This window comes from Chionomys nivalis, chromosome 2 (genome assembly GCF_950005125.1).
Source record: "Chionomys nivalis chromosome 2, mChiNiv1.1, whole genome shotgun sequence".
Lineage (NCBI taxonomy): Eukaryota > Metazoa > Chordata > Mammalia > Rodentia > Cricetidae > Chionomys > Chionomys nivalis.
Window position 1 is genome coordinate 64,613,498 of NC_080087.1, and position 25,041 is coordinate 64,638,538.

Sequence of the window (25,041 nt, forward strand, 5' to 3'; positions counted from 1 at the left end):
CTTATCCCCATAGGAAGAGGATAATCTCAAGCCACGGTCATCTAGGAACAGAGGATGCCAGTTGAGGAATTGCCTGCTTACGAATGGCCTATAGGCAAATCTGTGGGGCATTTTCTTAATTAAAAATTGATTGTGAGGGCTTTGCCTAATGTGGGTGATGCCATCTTTAGATGAGTTGTCTTGGGTTCTATAAAAAAAATCAGACTACACCTGACCCTGGAAGCAAGCTAGTAAGCTGATTCTTCTGTGGTCTCTGCTCAGTTTCTGTCTCTAGCTTCCTGCATTGAGTTCCTGCCTTGGCTGCTCTGATGGACAGTAACCTATAAGCCAAATAAACTCTTTCCTACCCAAGTTCGTTTCTGTCAGTGCTTTATCACAGCCATAGAAAAGCAAACTAGGACACAGAATCCTGTTGTATCTTGTTTGTGAAATGTTTCTTGCTTCTGTTTTTTGAAATGCTGTTTCCTTGAAGGCTTATGGTAACAATCTTTCTAATTTCCATCTTAGATTCAGTGGGTAGAAGATATTTGGAAAGTCTGACAGTTGATTTATTGGACTTTTTTTGTTTGTTTCTCTGCCTCTTATATGGACTGTTTTCAATATGAGTTAAATTTTTAGAAATTTACATTTTTAGCATACTGATTATTTTCTGTTAGTATTTAAACGGGTTAAGTTATGTAATCCAAAAGCGCTACAATCTAAAATGTGTTACAATTTCTAATTATTTACACTGGGATTTCTTAAGACTTTCTTTGTATATAGTAAAATTTACTATAATATAATTTTACAAACTAACTTGATATTTATAAAGTCTTAACATTCTCCATTCTTCTAAACACGTAATATTGAATTCTCCTTAGGACTTTTGCTCCAAGGAATTAGTTTCCTGTGTCTGGATCATGTAGTTAAAATGAATTATCATCATGAGACACTTGGGTCTTTAATAAAGAGAAATTGACAGTGTCCTTGCAGTGTTTTATTTCTCAATTAAGAGCATTAAGAGAAAGGTTTTAATTAAACAGAACTCAGTCATTTGTCAAGAGCAAGTATTAACCTCTTTAAGGACCACATGGGTTTCTGTGGCATCTGTTGCAATGCCCCCTTCTGCCTCTGCTTTTATTCATTTTGATCTGTATTCTTTCTTTTGCTTAGTTTGGTAAAGGAATAGTGTGTTTTTATCTCTTCAAAGAAACCATTTTTTTTGTTTTATTGGTCATTTGTATTGTTCTTTTATTTCCTATTTTACTTATTTTAGTTTTGTATTTCATTATTTCTTTCTTTTAATTGATTTTTTTTTTTTTTGGCTGTCTTTGAAGTGTTGTGGTGGTGCTTTATTGCACAGATTTCATTTGGTTCTAGGAATAGGTAAATTTCCCCTGTTATTTCTTCCAGGACATAGGTTATCTGAAAATGTATCACTCAATCTCCTTATGTTTATATAGCTTCTGGTTTTAATTCTGTTATGAGGTAGTCGAAGAAACTATTACAAGATGTTTCTTAGGTGTTGGTTTTGCCCTTATATGTGATGCAGTTCGAGAAAGTCCCATGTGATGATGAAAAGAGTTTTGATGTATTGTTTAACTAGCTTATATATTTATCTTTTTTTATTTCGGGGGGATGGGGATTAGTAGGTACTTAGAACATTTGTTTTTTTTTTCAATCTTTTGTTATCTTTCCCTGTTACATACTATCATCCATTTTCTCATTAAGAAGGCCATATGTGATTTCTGTTTACCATACACATTCAAGTCAGCAAACCTATTGGGTACATCTCCGACACAGCCTATTATCTGTTATGTAACGTTTCCTCTCTCTGCTGCTTCTGCCTTAATATAAGCTAACATTACCCCTTACCTGTTCTGTTTCCAGAGTTTTTGCCTATTTCCATCTACTTTCCTCTGGGAGCCTAGATAGAGCTTTAAAATTATGAGTTACATAATTCCATTCTTCTGCTTAAAATCCTGCACATATTTTTACTGTAGTGTGAAAAATACATACAGGTCCTTCATTTTAACCTACCTGTACAGGAATAAGAATTTTATCTCCTTTTTTCAGATGCATTTGACTACTTACTCACCTCTGACATCTGTGCAAGACTACATGTCAACTATGTTTGGATGCAGTGACCTAGAACTAGATCTTGCTTCTGCAGAGATTGCGTGTGCTTAGAATTTTTTTCATGATCTATACTGATGTTTCACTTATAGTTTAACAAATATAGCTTGCTGAAGTTCAGAGAGTAAAACAGCGATGCTGATCAGCGTTACTGACTAGGAAGTGATGACACACACTTTTAATCCCAGTACCCATACTAGTTTGCCATAGAAACCGGGCAGTAGTGGTGCATACCTTTAATCCCAGCTCTAGAGAGGAATATAAACAGGAGGAGATGGCTTTCTCACACAGTTTCATTTTGAGATTCCTGGAGACAGGGTTGCCATTTTGGACTGAGGTCTAGGTAAGAGCCAGAACAGAGACTTTTGCTTTTCTGACCTTCAGGTTGAAGCCCAGTTTCTGTCTCTGGGTTTTTATTAATTGTGCTACAATGGCAAGTTTTCTAACACTTTATTTTCAAATTAGAAAAGCTAAAATAATATTTCCATCCTATTCCTTTTAATTGCACTGCCAATTCAATTTCATTTGCGTGAACATTTGAAATAATTTGGTTGCTTTCATTATAGAACATTTTTCTACCGTATTAGAATGTAAATTACATGAGAACAGATCATTTTTTGATGATTTTAACCATTTGGCCAGTTTGTGGTTTTTTGATATATTCAACAAATATTTACTGAATGAATGAATGCAAGATCATGATATGTGCCCTGTTTGAAAAAGGTGTGGTTGGAGGCTGCTTATTTGTTTCCTGGCCTCTCAGACCCAGAATAACCACACAAAGACTATATTAAGATCAATACTGTTTGACCAGTATCTTAAGCATGTTTCTGGCTAACTCTTATATCTTAAGTTAGCCCATTTTCATTATTTTATATGTTACCACAAGCTCCTGCTTGACCGGATTTTAAAGAAATAAATAGTGATTACTTAGGGAACTAGAGGAAATATGAACTCACCTGTGGGCTTGAACTTGAATGATAGCTTCCAAGGGTTGGGAAAGGCTTTGGGGGCAGTACAAAGGCATGAAGAAATGCCGAGAAAGTGACAGACTCCAAGTCTAATCTCTTACTGTATTTTGTCTTGAATGATATCTGTTTCTAAACACTGGTACAGTTAAAACATTGAAAGTTGTGTTTTCCTTTCTTTGGACAGGCTGGTTATATGTGCATGTGCTAGTACATACGTGAGTGTGTATGTCTGTATGTGCATGTGGAGGTTAGAGGATCCTTGCCTGTCATTTTTCAGGCACTATCTACTATTTTTTTTTCTTTTCTTTTGAGACAGGGTCTTTTTTTTTTTTCTTTTTTTTTTTTTCGGTTTTTCGAGACAGGGTTTCTCTGTGGCTTTGGAGCCCATCCTGGAACTACTCTGTAGACCAGGCTGGTCTCGAACTCACAGAGATCCGCCTGCCTCTGCCTCCCGAGTGCTGGGATTAAAGGCGTGCGCCACCATCGCCCGGCTTGAGACAGGGTCTTTTGTTATCCTCATTTTTAATTATTGCTGCCTTTTAAGTCAAGGCTATCCTAGTCAGCAACTGCAGCTCTGCCAGTGCCAGCAGTGGTTCAGCCTCAAGAGCTGCAGCCTGAAGAAATTATGTTCTCTTGGGCACTAGCTCTTTCAAAGCTTCAAAGGGAGTTTATAGACCATCAGATGTTTTGAATAGGCAAAGAATCACAGCTTTACAGAGTTAAACAAATGCAGCATAAACAAAAGCAACATACCTTAAAATAATATTCTCCAATGCTTCCTCTTTTTTCTTCCTAAACAAAAATGAAAATTTTTAACTTTAACATGGTAAGACTGTATACAGTAAGAACAATTATCAAATAAAGATTATATTCACAATGTATTGAATTCCAGTTTATTTATGCCTGGTAAATTTAAAGAAAATATTCCATAATCTATCCTGTCTTAGCAAATCCAAAATTTTATAACTAACTTACTTTCTATCATTCATATCTAATAAAAACTGAAATTATAACTATGTAGTCTTCAACACCATCAAAGGCACCAGAAAGATATAGTATTATTTAAATAAACATGCATTGCAAATGACTTCTAAAAATTCTATAAATGACAGAGACATCTGACTGCCTGGACAGTCATCCAAAGCTCCTTTGCAGAGTTGGACATCCATCTTCAACCTACAGGCCCATGGTATCTGGTAGACTTTTCAATGAAGCAGGAAATTTCAAAGACTGTTCTGCCTATATTGGCATTTTGCCACTCACTTTCCTTTGTGTCCTTCAGAATGTCTGACAGTTTCTTCTGTGAAGTGGAAACCCTGAAAAACCAGCCTGCTTTGTTTTGACAAAGTTCAGTGGTCACTTTCCTGTGGGACCTGCATGTCCAGGTTATAAAACATACGGTCAAGCAATGCAAGATCCAAATGGCTGATCGTACCACTGTGACAACAAACTCCATAAGGAGTTTCTTCAGTGTCCATCAATTCCTCAGTAAATTGGTACTGCCAGGAGCAGATGTGCCTAATTGTCATGAAAAACTTTAAATTAACAAAACATTTAAAATGCCACATTCTATAGGTTTTTGAAGTATTTAAAGACCACCTATCTAAAATACCTCTATTTGATCTGGAAAACATACATAGCATATCTACAATTTTGATTGTTATAGATAACTAACTGCTGACCTGTGTTTCTTGATTATCCTAAACAATTCATAGTTGTATTTTTCAAAAACTAGAATTTTATGTTACATTTTTAAATGAACTACATAGGTGCAATATCTTAAACAAGAGTAAAAGTAGATATACAATATGTTGTAAACAAATAACCAGACCTTCTTCCCATGGAGGAGAGAGGAAGACATACAGAAATATGTTGCTGGGACCCTGGGGGGAGGGGAGGAGGCGTGGAGAAGCACCCTCTTTCTGATCTTTTTTTTTTTTTAAAGATTTACTTGTATTTTTAATTATGTAGGGGAAAGAGGGAGAAAGAGAGAGAGAAAAGAGAGAGAAGATACAAGACTGGAGGGGTCAAATTCCCTGAGGTGGAATTATAAGTGATGTGAGCTGACTCAATTACATGCATACTGAGAACAGATCTCTGATACTCTACAAGAGCAGTTTGTACTCTTGACTGCTGAGTCTTCTCTGCAGCCTCTTTTTTGCTCCATTTTGACAATTTATTTTGTCAATAAGTTCTTATTGTCAGTATAGTATAGGTTTTCTGTGTCTCCCTGTGCTAAGCTGTGTTTCCTGTCCTCTTTGTTATTGGTGCTTCCCTTCTCAAGGAGCAGGAAGTACCCAAAACCAAGCCACACTTCTGGATTTACTCTGAACTACTGCTGTGTACAATTTCCTCTTTGACTTTGATATTAAAGCTGGTGTCTCCCCTCTTCTAAGTCTTGTCATTGGCTCTCTCCAGTTTATCCCTTAATTTTATATCACCTGTGCGTTCTGTTACTTTTCAAACCTTCACTTTTTTTTTTTTTTTTAAAACTAAAGAGTTGTAATAATAGTGTACCATAGAATTATTCTGGAGGTTAAATAAAGGAATAGTATTAAAGTCCTTATAACTGTACATGTTGTGGTATAAACTATATGAAGTCTGGTCTGTCTATTTACACAATTTATGTTTTCTTCTAAAGTTTCATTTTTTTATATCACAAAATATTAAAATATTGAAAACCTATCCAAATAATGAAATAGAATTTCCTATTGTTTTCTTTCTCCAGGTGACTTTTTGTTTTGTTTTATTTTCTAAAAGTTTCTTAAAGAAGGGTTTCACTGTACACTCGCTGGCATTGACTCTGCTTTGCCCTCTGCAGTGCTAGTAACATGTATATGCTAGTGCCTGTTTTACCTTCATAGACTATCATGATACAATTTGGAAGTAGTTTGAATTTTGAAGGATATGTATTATTTTATAGTTAAAAATTACATTATTTTGTGTATTGAGAAGTTATTTGGTCAAATATTTGATATATATATATAAGTTTAGAATCATATTTTCATATTTAGAGTGTTGTAATTTCCAAATTAGAACTGCGCTGTAGTTATGGTGCTTCTCAGCTATGTGCACTTTGAAATGCAGGATGCACTGAGAAACTGAGCTGTCTGTTGAGGTAGATGTCATGCATGCTTGTCATCATGTTGTTAACCATAGAGATTTAGTGTTTATATTCAATACTTTGAGTCATTTATATTTAATTTATAAAATCATGTCCCTACCTTATTTTAGATTGGACAGTTGGCTTTTAAAGGAATGAAGAGACTCAATAGAATCCAGTCCATAGTATTTGAGACTGCTTACAACACCAATGAGAACATGCTGATTTGTGCCCCTACCGGAGCTGGGAAGACCAATATTGCGATGCTTACAGTTTTACATGAAATCCGGCAACACTTTCAACAAGGTGTTATTAAAAAGAATGAGTTTAAGGTAGGAGAATATAAATCAGACAATAGTTCTTTATTCTTTTTGAGTGTAGATGTTAAGATAAACCTTCAATTCTAAAAAACCTGTGAATTCTTAAAGATTGATGTGGGATTCCCCTCTGTATGTTATGAATATGTTTTCTTACCATTGGTTAAAAAGAAGCTGCTTCAGCTTATGGCAGGGCAGAATATAGCCAGGCTGGAAGAGATAAGAGAGAGAGAGTAGGCAGAACAGTGAGATGCCAGTTAGCTGCCGGGGAGTAACATGCGGCCACCATTAAGGCACAGCCTAGTGGCAATACACAGATTAATAGAAATGGGTTAACTTAAGATATAAAATTAATTAGTAAGAAGCCTGAGCTAATAGGCCAAGCAGTGTTGCAATTAATATAGTTTCTGTGTGATTATTCGGGTCTGGATGGCTGGAAACGAAAGAGCAGTTTCTGTTTACAGAAGATATTTGTTATAGTAAAAGTCATATAAAGAATGTTGTGTGATTGACTTCTTTACTATAAAGGCAGTCCTATTTCTGCTTTGAAAATCTCATTACCCTTGGGGAAAAGCTTGAAAATATTTTACGTTTTGACACAGAGCCCATTTTTTTAAGTAATGAAGCAACATAAACAAATTCCATTGTCCTTTTATTTAAAGGACAATATTTTATTTATTTAAATAACTATGTGCTTAATTCAGCAAAGATAAGTACTTTCCATATATCATTATTAACATTTTTCACAGGAAGTAACTAGGATCATATTTCACAATAAATTGTGACTTGCATTGGCTACTGTGAAATAATGGTATTGTAATTTTTCTCATTTATCAAGCTAGTGTTTGTTTGGTACAGATTGTGTATGTTGCTCCAATGAAAGCCTTGGCAGCTGAAATGACAAATTACTTCAGCAAACGTCTTGAGCCACTCGGCATCATTGTGAAAGAACTGACTGGAGATATGCAGTTATCAAAAAGTGAAATTTTAAGAACTCAGGTATGTTTTTCACCCACATCTTTTTATATTGTTCATTTTTAAGGTTATGAAATTGTTGTACAACTTAATTTAACGTAATACAAAAAATGGAACAAACTTATTTATGACACTAAATACATCTGTACTAAAGACAATTATTAATGTTGCTTTATTAGTCTTTCATAGCCTTCTTTTGCGATTCTTAACATTTTGAATATTATTTCCAAGCATAGAGTTTATGTCTCTTGACAGTTTTTGTAACATTGGAGATGAGAATCTGGGGGTAAGATTGTAGTTGAATATTAAGAGGAAGCATTGCAGAGATCTTGAAGTAATCACACTAGACTTTTAGCGTATTTGTTAAGGATAGAATAGCATAAAATAAGAAATTTTAGACATTAATATTTTCAAATGAGAATTTATTAATGTCTGTCCCCTTATATGAGTCTCTTCACTCACATAAAAGTATTTTCTAACTATATTTATGGTAGAGTGCATTATATTTTTCTATAGTTAACTGGAATTGTTTGTTTTCTGATTTTTCTTCTAGTTCTTAAAGTTTAGTAGTAGCTTTGCATTAATACATTCTTTGATATTTTTCACATGATTTTGTATTACCTCTACGAACATTTTGCTATCTTGTTAATTTAGGGTGCTTACTATCTATCTGTTAGTGACACTTCTTTCAGTTCTTTACAAAATTATCTCTTTATATTTATTCCGTGTACTTGAGGGGGATGACTAAATACAAGATAGTCCTTTCTTAAAGTGGCATTTTGACTACCTTCTTCCCTCACTGGGTCATATTACTTGGCATCATTAAGTAATTTATTTGAAATCTCTCTAGTTTTTGTTTTCAATGTGAACACAACTATGGATGGTCCTCTTATAACTTCCTGTATTCCAGAGAACCTGGTATATTCTTATTCTTAGTTGATTCTAGGAACTTTTCAAATTTTATCCTGATTTCTGTTTAGTCTACAAATATTTCTGTATCTTTTTTATTCATTTTGCTACTGATTTCTAGCTTTACTCCATTGTTGTCTGATAGGAAGGCAAGGAGCTATTTCAATTTTTTTGTCTTTATAAGGTTTCTTTATGGCCTATAATGTCAGTTTTAGAGAATGTAAATTTCTTATATGTTTGGTGGAATGTTCTATAAATACCTATTAAGTACATTTTTTCTGTGATCTGATATAACTCTAAGGTTTCCTTGCTAATTTTTTTCTTCTGTGTTTGTTTTTATTTTTGTTATTACATCTCAGCATCAGTTTCCCATCGCTCCTCCCCCCCCCCAGTCCCTCATCTACACACCACCCTCATCCTCTCCTCCTCTGTTTCTCTTCAGAAAAGGGCAGGCCCCCAACCATGGGTGTCAATCAGCCATGGCTAATTTTTTAATGAGTAAGATAAGTCACATAATATTAGCAGGCTCTTGAAGGCTTTCATTATTGTGTCTGGATTTATTTGGACCTCTACATTTCTCATTCTGTATGTTATAAAATTGAGAGCTGAGAGTCAGTTGTTAATATTTGCAATTATTACACTTTGCTGAATTATTCTTTTTATCAATGTTTAGTGGTACTTTTTCCCCTTTTATAACTTAGTTTGGTTTGAAGTCTACTTTATCAGGTATGAGAATGGCTATTGTACCACTTTTTCTGAGGCTTCCGCTTATTTCATAGTTGCATTTCCAGCTATTGACTGTCAGCTGGTAAGTATATTTCGTATGTGAATTTCTTGGAGACAGGAGGTAGTTGTATTATATTTTTTCATCTAGCCCATTAGTTGTGTTTAATTGATGGGTTTAAGCCATTTTTCTTTCAAGATTATAATTGATAAGGCTTTCCTGTTTATGATTTTATTTGTTGCATTGTTTTTGGAGGGAATTTGCTAGTTCTTTTCTTCCTTTCTTGGTAATGTTGAATGTTTATTGCTTTTCTGTATTGCATGATTGATTCCTTTCCAAGTATCCTTTATTCATCTATTGCTTTCATGGAATGTATTCTTTCCTGTGGTCTCCCGTTTGAAATTCCCTCCTCCTCTCCCTCCTCTTTTCTCCTCCTCTTTCTTCTCTTCTTCCTCCCCACATCCTTTTTCCTTTGCTTTCTTCTCTTCTCTCTTTACCCTTCTTCTTCCTCGTGTGTGTGTGAGAGATAGATAGATAGATAGAGAGAGAGAGAGAGAGAGAGAGAGAGAATTTTTACAGTGTTGGCATAGTTGTCATGAATTTTCTTGTTTTTCTAAAATTATTTTTACTTTTTTATTTATTCTAATAGTTATTTTTGCTGGGTATAGCAGTGTTAGTTGGCAATTACTTATGCTCAATGCTCAGAATTTATTTTTCTACACTTTACTCAGTTTTCAAACTGCTAAAGGCAGATAGTGATGTTATTCCGTTGTTTTGCCTTGATATGATAGTGGCATTTTACCTTATTGTTGCTATTATTGTTTCTGAGCTTTGTGTTTTTGCTATCTTAATTATCCTACATTCTGGAGACATAGTTTTCTGGCTGTATCTATTTGGGTTTCTCAGTGCTTTCTCTGGTGTTTTCCTAGAGTGGAAAGTTTCTACTGTGATTTCAGTGAATATCTGATTTTATTTCAACTGTCCCATATTTTCATTAGTTTGGTTCCAGTTTCCTGGAAAGTTTTGGCATATTTATTTGAGGTGTTTCTCTATATATGCCTACATTTTCATTATCATAGTCATCATTATCATTATGCTCCATCTCTTAGATTCATTGTTAGGTCTTTTTTGCTGATGATTATTTTGCACTTATTTATTCGATTGGATTAATTCTTTTTTTTTCTTCTTCAGGATTTTTGTTTTGTTTCTTTCGGTGTTTATTTCCTTTCAGAATTTTTTTCCTTCATATTTTACTGTACTTCTTCCTAGTTACTGATTATTTTGTATTTTTGGTAGAATTCTTGTTTGCTGTTTAAAAAAATTTAAGATTTTTTGTAGGTCTTGAATTCAATTTCTTATCTGTTTATTGGAGTCCTAAATTTCATTTTTTTACATTATAAAAAATAGGACTTTGGAATATCTTTTCGCATTCCACTATCACATTATCTTTGATTTTGGGCATTGCACAAGTTACCTCTTGTCAGTTGTCATACTGTAGTTTTTTCTTGTGTTTTGTGTTTCTTTGTTTTATTTTGTGAGTTTTTTGGGGTACATATATTCTACAGTTTATAGCCATTGTCTCCTTTTCCATTCTGGTTTGTTTCATGTATCATCCATTGATAATAATCAATCTTGTAGTCATATTAATTAGATTTTCTAGATATGTAGAGATATATTTCAATTAAAGGCATTCTTCATATCTTTCAAAGACTACAGAATATGGCATTTAATGTTTTAATAACTTAGGGCTTTTCATGACAATGAGACATGTCTGCTCCTGGCAGCACCAGCTACTTCAAGAGGAAGATGGGCATCGAAGAGGCTCCTTATGGAGTTTGTTAGACATTTGGGCAAAAAACTGCTCTTGCCTGGACTGTTGCATAAACTGGACATAGAGAACCGGCAGAGAGAGGACTGCTGAACTTGCCTAAAGGTGAGATGGTCATGGTCTTTCGGGGTTCCTGATTCATGAAAGAGTCTGCGAGACATTCTGCAGGACACAGCAGAAAGTGACTGAACTGTCTTTGGAATTTCCTGCTTCATGAAAATGTCTCTGGATACTATGGGCCTGAAGGCTGAAGATGGATGCCCCAACCGTACAAAAGAACTTTGGGTGACTATCCAGGCAGCGAGATGTCTCTGTCATTTCTAGAGTTTGAAGTTTCTTATTTCTTGTTTACTTAGGTAATATTATATCCTTCTGGAGTCTTTGATGGAGTTGAAGAATGGATAGATAATTATAGTTTTCCTTAGTTATGATAAGAGATAAAATAGATATAAATATTGTAACTGTAATTCTTACTTGATAACTATTTTGTTATATGTAATTTTACTATGTTAAAGTTAAAGCCTTTCTTTTTTGTTTAAACAGAAAAAGGGGAAATGATGGAGGTGGGTCTTATATCTATCTGTTGCTTTCATTGGTTAATTAATAAAGAAAACTGCTTGGCCCTGATAGGACAGAAAATTAGGTAGACGGAGTAGACAGAACAGAATGCTGGGAGAAAGAAGCCGAGTCAGGCAGTCGCCATGATTCTCCCACTCCAGACAGACGCAGGTTATCTTTCCTGATAAGCCAGCTCATGGTGCTACACAGAATATTAGAAATGGGTTAGATCAATATGTAAGAGCTAGCCAATAAGAGGTTAAAACTAATAGGCCAAGCAGTGTTTTAAAAGAATACAGTTTCCGTGTAATTATTTCAGGGCATAAGCTAGCTAGGCAGCCGGGAGCTGGGGTGGCAGGACGCAGCCCCGCCGCTCCTTCAACAATCCTGGTGTTTTCATTTAGAATTATGTATGGGACAATAGAGGGATGGGAGAGCTGAGAGTTAATAGATTGTTGGCAGTTGAATGTAGATGGCTTGATGGAAACCTCAGTTTTAGTTGCAAAGAAAATAATAGCCTCTTATCTGCGTTTACTAGAAGATTTGTAGACAGAGGTACTAAGAGTTCTGCTTGAAAAAATGTAGTGTCTTTATATAACAAAGTGCAGCAGAGATGGAATATGGGATAGGAGAGGATAAATGAGTTGGAAGTGTACAGGTTGGAAGTACAAAGAGCGGTAGAGAAAATAGAATTAGGTTTAGAGAAGAAGATGGAGATAAAAACATTTCCTAGAGGATGCAAGTAATATCAATTAAACATTTAGAATGTAAGTGTGTATATACTAACAGAAAATTTAAATGTTAAAAATGAATATATATATGTATGTATGTATGTATGTATGTATGTATGTATGTATGTATGTGTGTATCCAGAAAGTAAAAAGCTTAAAATTTTTTAAGTACAAGTGAGCAATATATTATATAGCTATTTTTTTTCTCAGTTAATGTTTTTCCTGGTGAGAGGGAGCCCATCATTCTTTACTGCTCACTGTGCTACATTCCACTTTCTCATCTTCCTGTGATGCCTGTAACCCCTGGACCACGTAACCAGATGGTGGGTGTTGAGTATCTCTTATTTGAGTGTTCTACTATATCTATTTCTGATCATGTACTTCTTGTATGTGAAGGGTCTCTTGCTCCACTGGGCATCTACAGGTGTAGGATTATGTGCAGTATGAGTTGTCCAACCTCACCATCTCTGGAACTGTGACGTGGTTGGCTGAGCCCTGTTCTCCTGTAGGATGATCAGCTTCTGCAAAGCACTGAAGTCCTCCTGCGGTCTATTTTGTTCCATGGACCTTAGTCAGGTCTCTTGTTCCTCTAGATTATGCCTAGGGCCGGGGCTTGTAGACATTGTGAATCTCTTTCTGTATCTCTTATCTGGCACTGGTCTGAAGTCAACTATCATGGTTTCGATTTTTGTTATTGTACCGCTGCCTTGCTTGGTTCTGGGGTTCTTTGGGGCACTTTGCTCTGTGGCTCCTGAGTACTTGGAGTTGGGTTTTAGCAGCAGGCATATCTACAGTTGCCTGGTCTTATGGGATTCCGAATGTGTTCCCTAAGTAATTTCATATTAAGCAGTGCCAATAAAATTAAACAAAATCTTAAAATGTCCTTGTCATATTTCCTAGTATCCTTGGTACTTTTTTATTTACCTTTGGAAATACGTTTTTTTAAACGAAACACAGGTTAATCTCATTTGAAATTTTTTGTTTATGGTACTCTTATCACAGTGGTCCCTTGCATGCAAACTTACATTGCTACTTTACTGTGTACTGAATTTAGCCCAGTTACTTTGTGAGTTAAAATTATGTATACATTAAGTATGATGTGAGGTTGTTCTATGTTGTAGTTTACCTGGGTTTGTCAGGTTAACCAATTATTATTTTATTGCTGTTTGAATATAAATCTTCCTTTTATAAGAAAGAATTATACTTATTATCAGAGTGAGCTATTAATAGAGAAAGTAGATTTATTTGTTTGTTTGTTTATTGGTGTTTGACTGAAAATACCATCTTTGTGAAACTGAAGATTTCAATTTGTCATTGTTGAAATATTTATCTAATTTTCCATTATTATACATTGATGTTTATCCTAACCTTCTTTTATTAATATTCATGGCATTTGTTCCTGACACCACGGAAAGTCTTAGTCTGCCAGTGATTGAGTGTTTGATCTAATTTTTTTAGTAGATTTTATATCTGTTGTTTATTCTAAGCTTTGTTTATTAATATTCATAGTGCAGTGTTTCCTTGAACCCTTTGAACACTGGGGAGGTGCTTCAGAATATGGACTGTTCCTGTCCTGCAGTACCTAAGTGTGAATATGAGACATTCTTTTAGTCTATGTTCTGTCAGTTTTCCTGGAATGGGCTTTGATTTGAACAGCTTTGTTCAGATGGATGAGATGGGCCAATTTCAGGTTTTAATTTAAAGAGATTGTGAGACTTATGACTAACATTGTTCCCTTTCTGTGTAAACTGAGAATAACATCATTACATCTACGTTACTGAAGAGCATTTTTGCTAGCTGCACACTCGGGAGTTTTTAGTATTTTTTTCTTCCATGCAATTATAAACTTGTTTTCTTCATCTCTGACCTTCCTACTTACTGATGAGAAAATTGACTCTGTTCAAATCATTGTGTTTATGTACACTGCACCCCCTTGGCTGCTTTCACGTTTCTTTCCTGTCTTTTAGTTTGTAAAAGTTGATGATGGTTTGTAAATTATTGATTTCTTTCAGTTTGCCATGTGATATTTGCTTGCTGTCTAATTTGTAGGCTTCCATTTCCTTCAAATTTGGGGGATTCTGAACTTTTTTCTCTTCAACTCACTGTTCTTTTCATTTTTGTGTCAAAAGACTGTTCCACTCTTTAGGTATTGTCCAATCAGATCCTGGAATAGACATTTGTCCAGTATGTTATTTTTTCTCACTGTGTCACTTCTGTTGGTCTTTTCTGGTATTATTGATTCTTTTTTAGACGTTTCAACTGAACCCTGTTAGAGACTTTATAACATAGATTATTGGAATATTTTCAAATCTAAACTTTATGTCCAATTTTTCTTTTTCTTTGCTGAGTAGTTTTTCTTTGCCTTCTTCGTTAATTTCAAGGATGCTGAAATGTATTCCTTTCAAGTTTTTTAATTGTTTTAAATGTTGTGGGCTAGCAAGAAATACCCTTTCCACCAAACTTGATGAGTTAAGTTTAATTCTTAGAACTAAAATATAGTATAACGGAGAAAACCTAATCCCATAAATTGCCCTCTGGCCTCCATTTAGATACTATGACACACACACACACATACACAGGCCATGTTAAAAATCTGTCTTGTCCTGCTTCTTTTTCATGTCATTGTTAGCATGTTAGTAGGTCTCTTCTCATCTGAGTCCTGTTTTTTCCTATCTCTTGATAAGCTTGTTATTTTTGTTTGTACTAGATTTTAATTTCTGCTACCTATTTATATTTTGCTACCTATTTATATTTTGCTGCTTATTACTTCCCAGATGATTTGGTAGCTAAGGACTCTATGCACATAGCCAGCCCCTCAGTGTCAGTTTCAGTACTTTGAAATTTGAGGAAGGGGCACTTTTCTTCTCTGGGTGTTTGCCTTCTTTCTTGAAGATTTCTGTATGAGGCTGCCTCTCTCAGCTTATGTAATAGAAAGTTGTCTTATTGGTGCTGATTTGTTTATTGTTGTTCTTGCCCTGGGAGCGAGTATTACATTCGCTCATGTTCTGAGCTTTTCCCTCCAGTCTTGGTTTTATGGGAGACAAATAGTTCATACCATATCTTTCCTTGGATCCTAGTTTTTGCAGTACTCTACCTTATTTCCAGTTAGGAGAGTCCTTAGATACAAATTTCCAGGAAAAGCCATAGGAAATTTGAATTCACAAGGAGATAAGGTAATGGTTACCTTATAAACTATAAGCTTTATATATTTTAATATCACACATATAAATAATTTGTTATGATTTTTCTTTAGACAAGAACAGTTATTGTCAGTGTAGCATTTAGAATGATTATCTGAAAAGTTATAAAATTTAATGTAATTTATCAATTATTATTTTCCATGTTTCACGACACTTTGGGGCTTTATGAATATCACAGTCTACAGGAGATTAGTTGTTTGCTCTGTTTGCTAGCCTATCGTGTGAGAAGAATAGCCAAACCAACAATATAGTATTTTAAATGCTATGGTAGAAGATTAGACATAGAGATGCCATAAGAGGATATAAAACTGAAATATTACTAGGGAATTACAGCTTAAGAAGGGATTGTAAACATAAGCTTGGAAACTGAAGACTGTAGAAGAAAATATGTGTAAATAGTAGTTTTATTTTAATAAATATGACGTTTTATGTTATATGCATGTGTATCTGTAGGAAATGGATTGTATTTTGTCATCTTCACTTAATGGCTTACATGGATCCATTTTATTGCCACCAGAAAAACTCTTTCAATGTTCAAATTTGTGTATGTCCTTTACTAGAATTCTAAAATGGAGGTTTCTTCTTTTTTGAGTTTAGGTCTTGCTTTGCAATCTAGGCTAGCATTGATCAGAATGCTTAGTTCTTCTTCTCAGTCCCCCAAGTGCCTGTATTACAAATGTTTGCCACCATACCTGATGTGTATGTGCATTTTATATTACCAAATCTATCATTTATAATTCCTTTAGTAGTTGTTTGCTAGCTCTGCAGAATTAAAATTTGGAGCAGGGGGGTGACTCAATGTGTGAGGACCTGAGATTGCATCCCCAGTATCCATGTAAGTCAGGTCTGTAGTCCCCTTAGTAGTGATGGTGCTGTTGGTGATGATCGTGCTGGAAAGGGTGGAATAAGGTGGAGCTAATAATGGTAAAAACTATGAGCTGGTAATTTTTTATGGGCTAATGCATTTAATCTTCACTACAAACCTGAAATTTAGGTACGGTCCTCATTTTACAGATGAGACAGAGGGAATTTAAGCATGTTTTCATAGAATGTTCTACTGAATACTATGTGAAGACACAAACAATTAAGTCTAACTGTATAGTCCATGTTATAATAACTACTTTGCAATGCTACAGTAATACAGATATTTCAGTGTAGTGTGGAGCTGCGGGCTGCGTTCCTGCCACCCAGCTCCCGGCCACCTGGCTAGCTTATGCCCTGAAATAACAACACACAAACTGTATTCTTTTAAACACTGCCTGGCCCATTATATCTAGCCTCTTCTAGGCTAATTCTCACATATTAATTTAGCCCATTTCTAATAATCTGCGTAGCACCACTAGGTGCGCTTACCAGGAAAGATTCAGCATGTCTGACCTGGTGGCTGGCTGCATCGCGTCTGGCTCTGAGATGAGCTGCCTTGCATCTGAGCTCACTTCCTCTTCCTCTCAGCATTCTGTTCTGTTTACTCCACCCACCTATGTTCTAACCTATGAGGCCAAGCAGTTTCTTTATTAATTAACCAATGACCTTCCTCCATCACTTCAAATTGTATGCTTGAGTCCTTGAAGTATTTGATATTCATCTTCCAAAAATGTTATATGCAGTTAATTTAGGTGTTTGTAATCCTAGCACATCAAAGGCAAGGGTATTGCAAGTTCAAGTCTAGCATAGTTTCCCATTTGTATTGTTCTCAGAGACTAGATCATATTGGTATTATGTAGTGTGATCTTTTGTGGCAGGATACATGATAAATAGTGGTTACATTGTAGGATAGTGAAATGGGCAAGGTATGAGAGAAGCTTTATGTACAATCTTCCTATGTAATTCACGTTTTTTTCTTATCATCATACATTTTCTAAAATAAAACCAATGAACAAGCATGTTTCCCTAGTTGTTGTGAACAGTCATCTCAATAGATTGCTCTTGTAGTTGGTTATGCGAGGATGACACTTTTCATTGAGGATCTGCTTAGTCTGTTCTTCACCAGGTACTGATTTTTCTTTTTAAAACATGTCAAGAAAGCTTAAAGCTGCAGATTCTACATTGACTCATTTAGTGGAGGGGCTATGAATGTTTGCTGCATGTACACATATTTAGGACAAGCAAATACAGAGGAAGATGTCATGTGTCATTTTTTTCTACTCGCCTCTTTAGTCTTACTGTAACCTGACGCTCTGTCGACTAGGTTTGATGGCCAGTAAAGTCTGGGATTGAGCTGTCTACCCTTCCCAGTGCTGCATCACATGCAGCTTGCCATTCCTGTCATTTTATGTGGCTGCTAGGGTTTGGTGTTGAGGTCTTCTGCTTTCACAGCAAGCTTTCTACCCCCTAAGTGGCCATCTCCCCATTCCAGCAGCATTCCTAATATATGCTTCCAAACTAATAACAAATAATGAGTTTCTTTTTCATTATTTTGAGTTTCTTAGATTGTAACAAATGGAAAGGACCAAAGATAAAAATTCAGGAATATGAATTGCTATTGGTCTATAAGCAGAGGCTGCTTGTTCATTTCTTAGCCACCCAGACCGGAAATAATCACACAGAAACTGTATTTTTACAACAGTGCTTGGCCTATCAGCTCATGCTTCTTATTGGCTAGTGCTTTTATCTTAAAATAACTCATTAATATGTATATTGCCATGTGGTTGTTACCAGTAAGGTTCTATCTGGTGTCTGTCTCCTGCGGCAGCTACATGGCTTCTCTACAATTCTGCCTACTCTTTCATCCTCTAGCTGCTTGGAATCCCTGCCTTGCTCTGCTGCAATAGGCCCAAAGGATCTTCTTTATTAACCAATGGTATTCACAGCATAAGAAGGGGAATACCATTCACCTCCCCTTTTCTGTCTAAATTAAAAGGAAGGTTTTAACATTAACATAGTAAAATTACATATACAAAACAAGTATCAAGCAAAAATTACAGTCACTACATTTATATCTACTTTATCTTTTATCATATCTAAGGAAAACTAGAATTATAACTATCTATTCTTCAACTCCATCAAAGACTCTAGAAGGATGCAATATTACCTAAGTAAACAGAAAGTGCATTGCAGGCAACTTCCAAAACTCTAAATTGACAGAGACATCTCGCTACCTAGACAATCACCCAAAGTTCTTCTGCAACGTTGGTGCATCCATCTTTAGCCTACAGGCCCATAGTATCCAGCATACTTTTCCATGAAGTAGAAAATTTCAAAGACAGTTCACCTATATTGACAGTTTGTCAGTAACTTTCTTCTGTGTCTACAGAATGTCTGACAGACTATTTCATGAAATAGGAACCTTGAGGGACTATCTCACCTTCTTTAGGCAAGTTCAACAGCCATATTTTTTGTAGGTCTTGCATGTCCAGTTTATGCAGCATAACATCATGCAGTCCACGCCAAGAGCAGTTTCTTGCCCAAATGGCTAGCAAACTCTATAAGGAGCCTCTTTGATGTCCATCATCTTCTTGAAGTAGATTGGTGCTGCCAGGAGCAGATGTGTCTCATTGTCATGAAAAATCCAAAGTTCTTAAAACATTTTAAATGCCATATTTTTTCAGTCTTTGAAGATTGAAGAATACCTATTTATCTAAAATATATCTCTGTACATCTAGAAAACCTAACTAACATGACTACAAGCTTTGACTATTACAGATGGCTATCTGTTAACCTGTATTTCTTAATTATACATTACATTTTTAAATGAGCTGTACAAACACAGTACCTTAATCGAGAGCAGAAATATACATATTACAAAATTGACCCTAAATTTTTATCAATAGACCAAGATCCATATCAATACAAAATATTCATCTTTGTAGCATATCCCACTTTAAATGTAAAAAAAATTATAAACAATATTTGGAAATTTGAGCACAGTTCTCTTCAAACTACTTCCTGATTTTTCTTGAGTAGTTTTAGGGTTTTATGGAGACCTTTCGGGAGATCTTAGTCTATCAAACAGCATTAGCCTGGAAGGTCCGAATAAACTTTTGATGTCATTATCGTAACTATATATAATCTGTTAATATTATCTCTGAAATTAGCATGAAGTGACAAATTTAGCATTACTTTGAGTTGGTCTATGAATAATCAAAGAATGCATTTATTAAATTCGTTGTGTTTGAGCTATAGTTGTTTGACATTGCAAATGAACTTTATTTAGGAAGAAATTAATCTCCACCCTTGGATTTGCATGTGGTCATCTGTTTGATGATATGAGTAGTTGAAGAGTTCCCTTTTTATTTTTATGGGACACATTTGATAGTCGAGTTTAGGAAAACACTAATTTGGATGGTCGTACGACAACTTGTGGCCACCAACATATCACTAACAATTTCTGCTATGTCCATAAGATTATGCCATGTGAACTCAGCTAACAAATCACAAGACTCTAACCCATCGGCATCAGGCATTCTGATGGAAGAGATCTATATGCAGGGTGTTAGGAGTATTTGCTTTTGAATGGTAGCTGTCTTTACTGTAAATTCCAATTGAAGCCATAGCACTCCGTTTCTATTGTAGGATTCATCCCCCAAACCCTAGCAATGTATTAATCAATTAGGCATAGTTTCCTCATGTACTCGTATATTAAATGACTTTTTCTTACACCATGGGGTCCTGGTGTGAAAGTACTCACACTGTTAAAAAAAAAAAAAAAAAAAAAAAACCTTTGTTCTCTTAGGCAAATCTTTGCTTTATTCTCTGATATAAATTTAGAAGCTAGCTTTCCACAGTTAACTTTTATGGCAGGACATCTGGCCAGGAAAGGAGTCTTGCAAATAGATCACATTTGGGATGTTCAAAGATAGGCACTGAGAAGAGGGTACAGCATGTCAAAGCTAGTTGATTTCTGCCCTCGGAGATAAAAAGACTAGGTGTCCCAAATTGACCCACAGCTTACTTGGGCTTTCCCTTACTTGCTAGCCTCAGTTGACCCCTGTTCTAACCTTAAAAAAGCTATTAACTCCCTACAACTACCCTCACTTCTGTTTATTAATACATGATTTTAACCTAGGAATGTAGTGTCATGCACCAACCCTTCCTTCTCCCTCCTTAGGACTTATAGCCCTTTCCTCAATTTACTCTTTTGCCCCTCAGATATACATCTCACAAGTCACGCCTCCCCTCAGCCATAAAGTAAGCTGACAGTTATCTTTTTTTGTATAATACTTCTCCGCTTTTATGACCCTGAAAAGAGCAAGTCCTGTAACCTTGCTATTGCCAGAGAACTGATGATTGTGTCTGCATGTGTATATGAACTGGAAACATTGGAGGAGCAGAAAGAGAACAATAAAGAAACTGATAATGAAAACTATGTAGTGGAGAAATCATTTCGTCCTCAGATCTTTTTTCAGTTAGCTGCCTCACTAAACTACAGTGTCTTAACTGGATCCTGAAGAGGTCTGAGGGGCTAGTCCTAGAAGGACCTGTCTAAACTCTCTAGGAATATGCTAAGGCATCATTGTAAGTCTCAGTGAATCTGTCCTCAAGACTCTGTGAGTTGCAAACCTAGAGTATTATAGACAAGCAACTAGAATGATGAGGACAAGGCCTTGTGTGTAACAGGAGGACTGGGCTGCTTGTCATCACAGTCACCTGGCTATCTTACACCTGAAATAATCAAACAGAAACTGAATTCATTTAAACACTGCCTGGCCCATTAGCTCTAACTTCTTATTGACTAATTATTACATCTTAATTTAATCCATTTCTTTTCATCTGTGTATCGCCACATGACTGTGGCTTACCAGCAGGATTCTAGCCAGCATCCCTCTCAGGCAGGAGATCCATGGCATCTGCCACTCTGCCCTTCTTCCCAGCATTCAGTTCTTTCTACTCCGCCTACATAATTTTGTCCTATCAACTAGGCCAAGGCAGTTTCTTTATTCAACCAATGAAAGCAACACATAAACAGAAGGACTTCCTACACCATCTCCCCTTTCTTGTTTAAACAAAAAAGGAAGGCTTTCACTTTAACATAGTAAAATTACATACAACAGGTATCAAGCAAGAATTACAGTTACAATATTTATATCTATTTTATCTTTTATTATAACAAAGGAAAACTATTAACTATAACTATTTATCTATTCTTCAACTCCATCAAAGAATCCAGAAGGATATAATATTGCCTAAGTAAACAAGAATAAGCAACTTCCAAAACTCTAGAAATGACAGAGACATCTTGCAGTCTGTACAGTCATCCAAAGTTCTTCTGTACCGTTGGGGCATCCATCTTCAGCCTGTTGGCCCGTAGTATCCAGCAGACATTTCCATGAAGCAAGAAATTTTAAAGACAGTTCAGTCACTTTCTTCTGTGTCCTGCAGAATATCTTGCAGACTCTGAATCAGGAACCCAAAGGATCATCTCACCTTTAGGCAATTTCAGCAGTCCTCTCTCTGAGGGTTCTGTATGTCCAGTTTGTGCATTAGTCCAGGCAAGAGCAGTTTCTTGCCCAAATGGCTAACCAACTCCATAAGGAGCCTCTTCGATGCCCATTGTTCTCTTGAAGTAGCTGGTGCATCTCATTGTCATGAAAAGCCCTAAGTTATTAAAACATTTTAAATGCCATATTTAAATGTACTTATGTACATAAATGTAGTCTTTGAAATATATGAAGAACGCCTATGTAACTGAATTCTGTTATGTATCTGTTTGGCCGTCCTGTCCATTGATGAGAGTGGAGTATTGAAGTCTCCCACTACTAGTGTGTGAGGTTTAATGTGTGATTTAACGTTTAGTTATGTTTCTTGTACAAATGTGGGTGTGTTTGTATTTGGGGTATAGATGTTTAGAATTAAGACTTCATCTTGATGGATTTTTTCTGTGACTAATATGAACTATCCTTCTTCATCTCTTATGATTAATTTTAGTTTGAAGTCTATTTCGTTAGATATAAGGATAGCTACAGCAGCTTGTTTCTTAAGTACATTTGATTGGAAAATCTTTCTCAACTCTTTACCCTGAGATAATGTCTGTATTTTAAGTTGAGGTGTGTTTCTTGAATGCAGAAGAAGGATGGATCCTGTTTTCATATCCATTCTGTTAGCCTGTGTCTTTTATAGGCAAAATGAGACCATTGATATTAAGAGATATTAATGACCAATGATGGTCAGTTTCTTTTATTTTGTTTTTGTTGGTGGTGGTGGTATTTTTTCCTTCTTTGGATTTGTTGGTGTGGTATTGTCAATTGCCTGTGTTTTTATAGGAGTAGTTAACTTCCTTGGGTTGGAGTTTTACTTCTAGAACATTGCTTAGGGCAAAACTTTGCTGGGTATAGCAGTCTGGGCTGGCATATATGGTCTCTTAGTGTCTGTAAAACATCTATTCAGGAACTTCTGACTTTCAGAAGTCAGGTGTAATTCTGATAGGTTTGCCTTTATATGTTACTTGATCATTTTCCTTTGCAGCTCCCAATATTCTTTCTTTATTTTGTATGTTTTGTGTTTTGTTTATTATGTGTTGAGGGGACTTTCTTGTCCCCTCTATTTGGTGTTCTACAAAGTACTTATACTTTTATACGTATATCCTTCTTTAGGTTGGGAAAGTTTCCTTCTATGATTTTGTTGAATATATTTCCTGTGCCTTTGAGCTGGAGTTTTTTTCCTTCTATTCCTATTCATGTTAGGTTTTATCTTTTCATGGTGTTCCAGATTTCCTGGATGATTTGTGTTAAGAATTTGTTAGATTTATCATTTTCTTTGACCAATGAATTTATTTCTTCTATTGTATCTTCAATGCCTGAGATTCTCTCTTCCATCTCTTGTATTTTGTTGGTTATGCTTGCATTTGTAGATCCTGATCATTTACCCAAATTTTCCATTTTCAGAATCCAGAATTCATTTTGTGGGGCTTTTCTTTGTTGCCTCTATCTCAATTTTCAAATATTGAACCATTTCCTTCACCTATTTGTTTTTATTTTTATTTTTTATTTACTTATTTATTTATTTTTGCTTTCTTTGTTTTCTTTTTGGATTTGTTGATTTCTTCTAATTTTTTGTCTGACTTTTCTCCCATTTCTTTGAAGTAATTTTGCATTTCCTCCTTAAAGGCCTCTATCATCTTCATAAAGTTATTTTAAATGTCTTTTTCTTCTTCTTCGTGTGTTGGGAAGGAAAGTTCTTGCTGATGTAGAACCCCTAGTTTCTGGTGCTACCATATTATCCTTTACGTTGTTGAATGTATTCTTACACTGCCGTCTACTCATTTCTTCCTTCAATGGGTGTATTTGGGGCCTGTGCTTCAGGGACCCTTTTCCGTCAATTAGTACAAGTGGCTACTGTGGGTTAGGTCATTGCTCTTTCTCCAGGTGCAGGCCAGACTGTGCCTATGGTAGTCACTGATGCAGCTCTGGGGACTCCTCTTCGGGCGCAGTCAGAGTCAAGGCTCTGGTGATTGCAGATACAGAGGGGAATGGTTGTGGGTGTGGGGGGGGGCTGCTCTGGGTTGTCTGGGGCTTTGTTGGGTAGGGACCAGGTGCTAGATGGGCCTTTGGGCACTAGTGCCTAGATAGGAGGGCTCTCCAGCTTGGAACCCTGACACCTCTTCAGGTGCAGTCAGGGCCAACAATCCAGTGGTCACAGATGCAGTGGGGGATGGTTGCGGGTGTGGGGAGGCTGCTCTGGGGTCTCTGGAGCATTGGTGGGTGCAGATGGAGTGTGGGATGTGCCTCTGAGGATTTGTGCCTAGAGAGCAGGACTCTCCAGCCGGGAACCCAGACCACAAAATAATTTCTTTATGCCTAAGCATATCTCTGCTGTATAACATTGGAACCGACCATCTGCCTGCAGTAGCTAGCTGATGGAGGCCTTCTGCCTCTTGAATTTTTCATTTTCTATTCCTCAAGGAACATTCAATTAGTTACATTTCTTAATATATGGGGAATGTAAAATACACATTGAGAATCATTCTTCTCCCAGATGTTATTTGACAGGATGCTTTGTGGTTTCTCAGTTCTAAGCTCAAAATTCAAAGAATTCTATTTGGTGCAAATTTCTGAATACTTGGACTCCTGGGGGACATTCTTCATTTGTTGAAGCATGCCCTCTTTGCTGTAATGTTCTTTTTACATTTAGCAAAGAGTAGTTTAAATTAGTCATGAAGCATTCTTACAAAATTAAATGTTTTAATTTTACTATATATAGACTGATGTAGGGTAAATTTTACTGTGAATCTTTCTTGGTAAATCTTGGGTCCTTTGGTTTTGGTGTCTAATTGATGAGCATTTTAAAAATGTGATACATTAATTTTTTAGCCTAATGGTAGCATCTCAACAATGCTAATTTCTCAGTGGGCAGAATAACATTGGAACAATTTCAAAAACATAATTTTTATACTATTGAGGGGCTAAGTAAATGTACTGATAAAAGTTATATTGACAGTTAACTCATGGCCTAATCCAAGAGCAGATGGAATGTCTTGCTTGAGTTCTGGTTCATTAAGCAAATGTGACACTTTATTTCCAAATCCTTTTAGTTCAGGGAACTGAAGTGGCAAAATAGTAATATAAATGAAGCCACTTATTAATGAACTGAAGTAAACTATAGAAACAGATTGCGAGCAGGCTTCTTCAGACATGGTAGCTCAGTGTTCTTATGTCTAAATTTTGACTTTACAGTT

The 25,041-nt window shown here is 35.8% G+C and overlaps 1 protein-coding gene across 2 annotated transcripts in view; it reads left to right on the forward strand.

Annotated features, from left to right (window-relative positions):
• Nucleotides 1–25,041, forward strand: part of Ascc3 (activating signal cointegrator 1 complex subunit 3) — a 307,593-nt gene that overhangs the window by 82,727 nt on the left and 199,825 nt on the right. For both annotated transcript variants that reach the window (XM_057759249.1, XM_057759259.1), the window contains exons 9-10: nt 6,321–6,521; nt 7,365–7,505. In XM_057759249.1, coding sequence (XP_057615232.1) covers nt 6,321–6,521; nt 7,365–7,505 — 342 coding nt within the window. The remainder of the gene's footprint in view (nt 1–6,320; nt 6,522–7,364; nt 7,506–25,041) is intronic.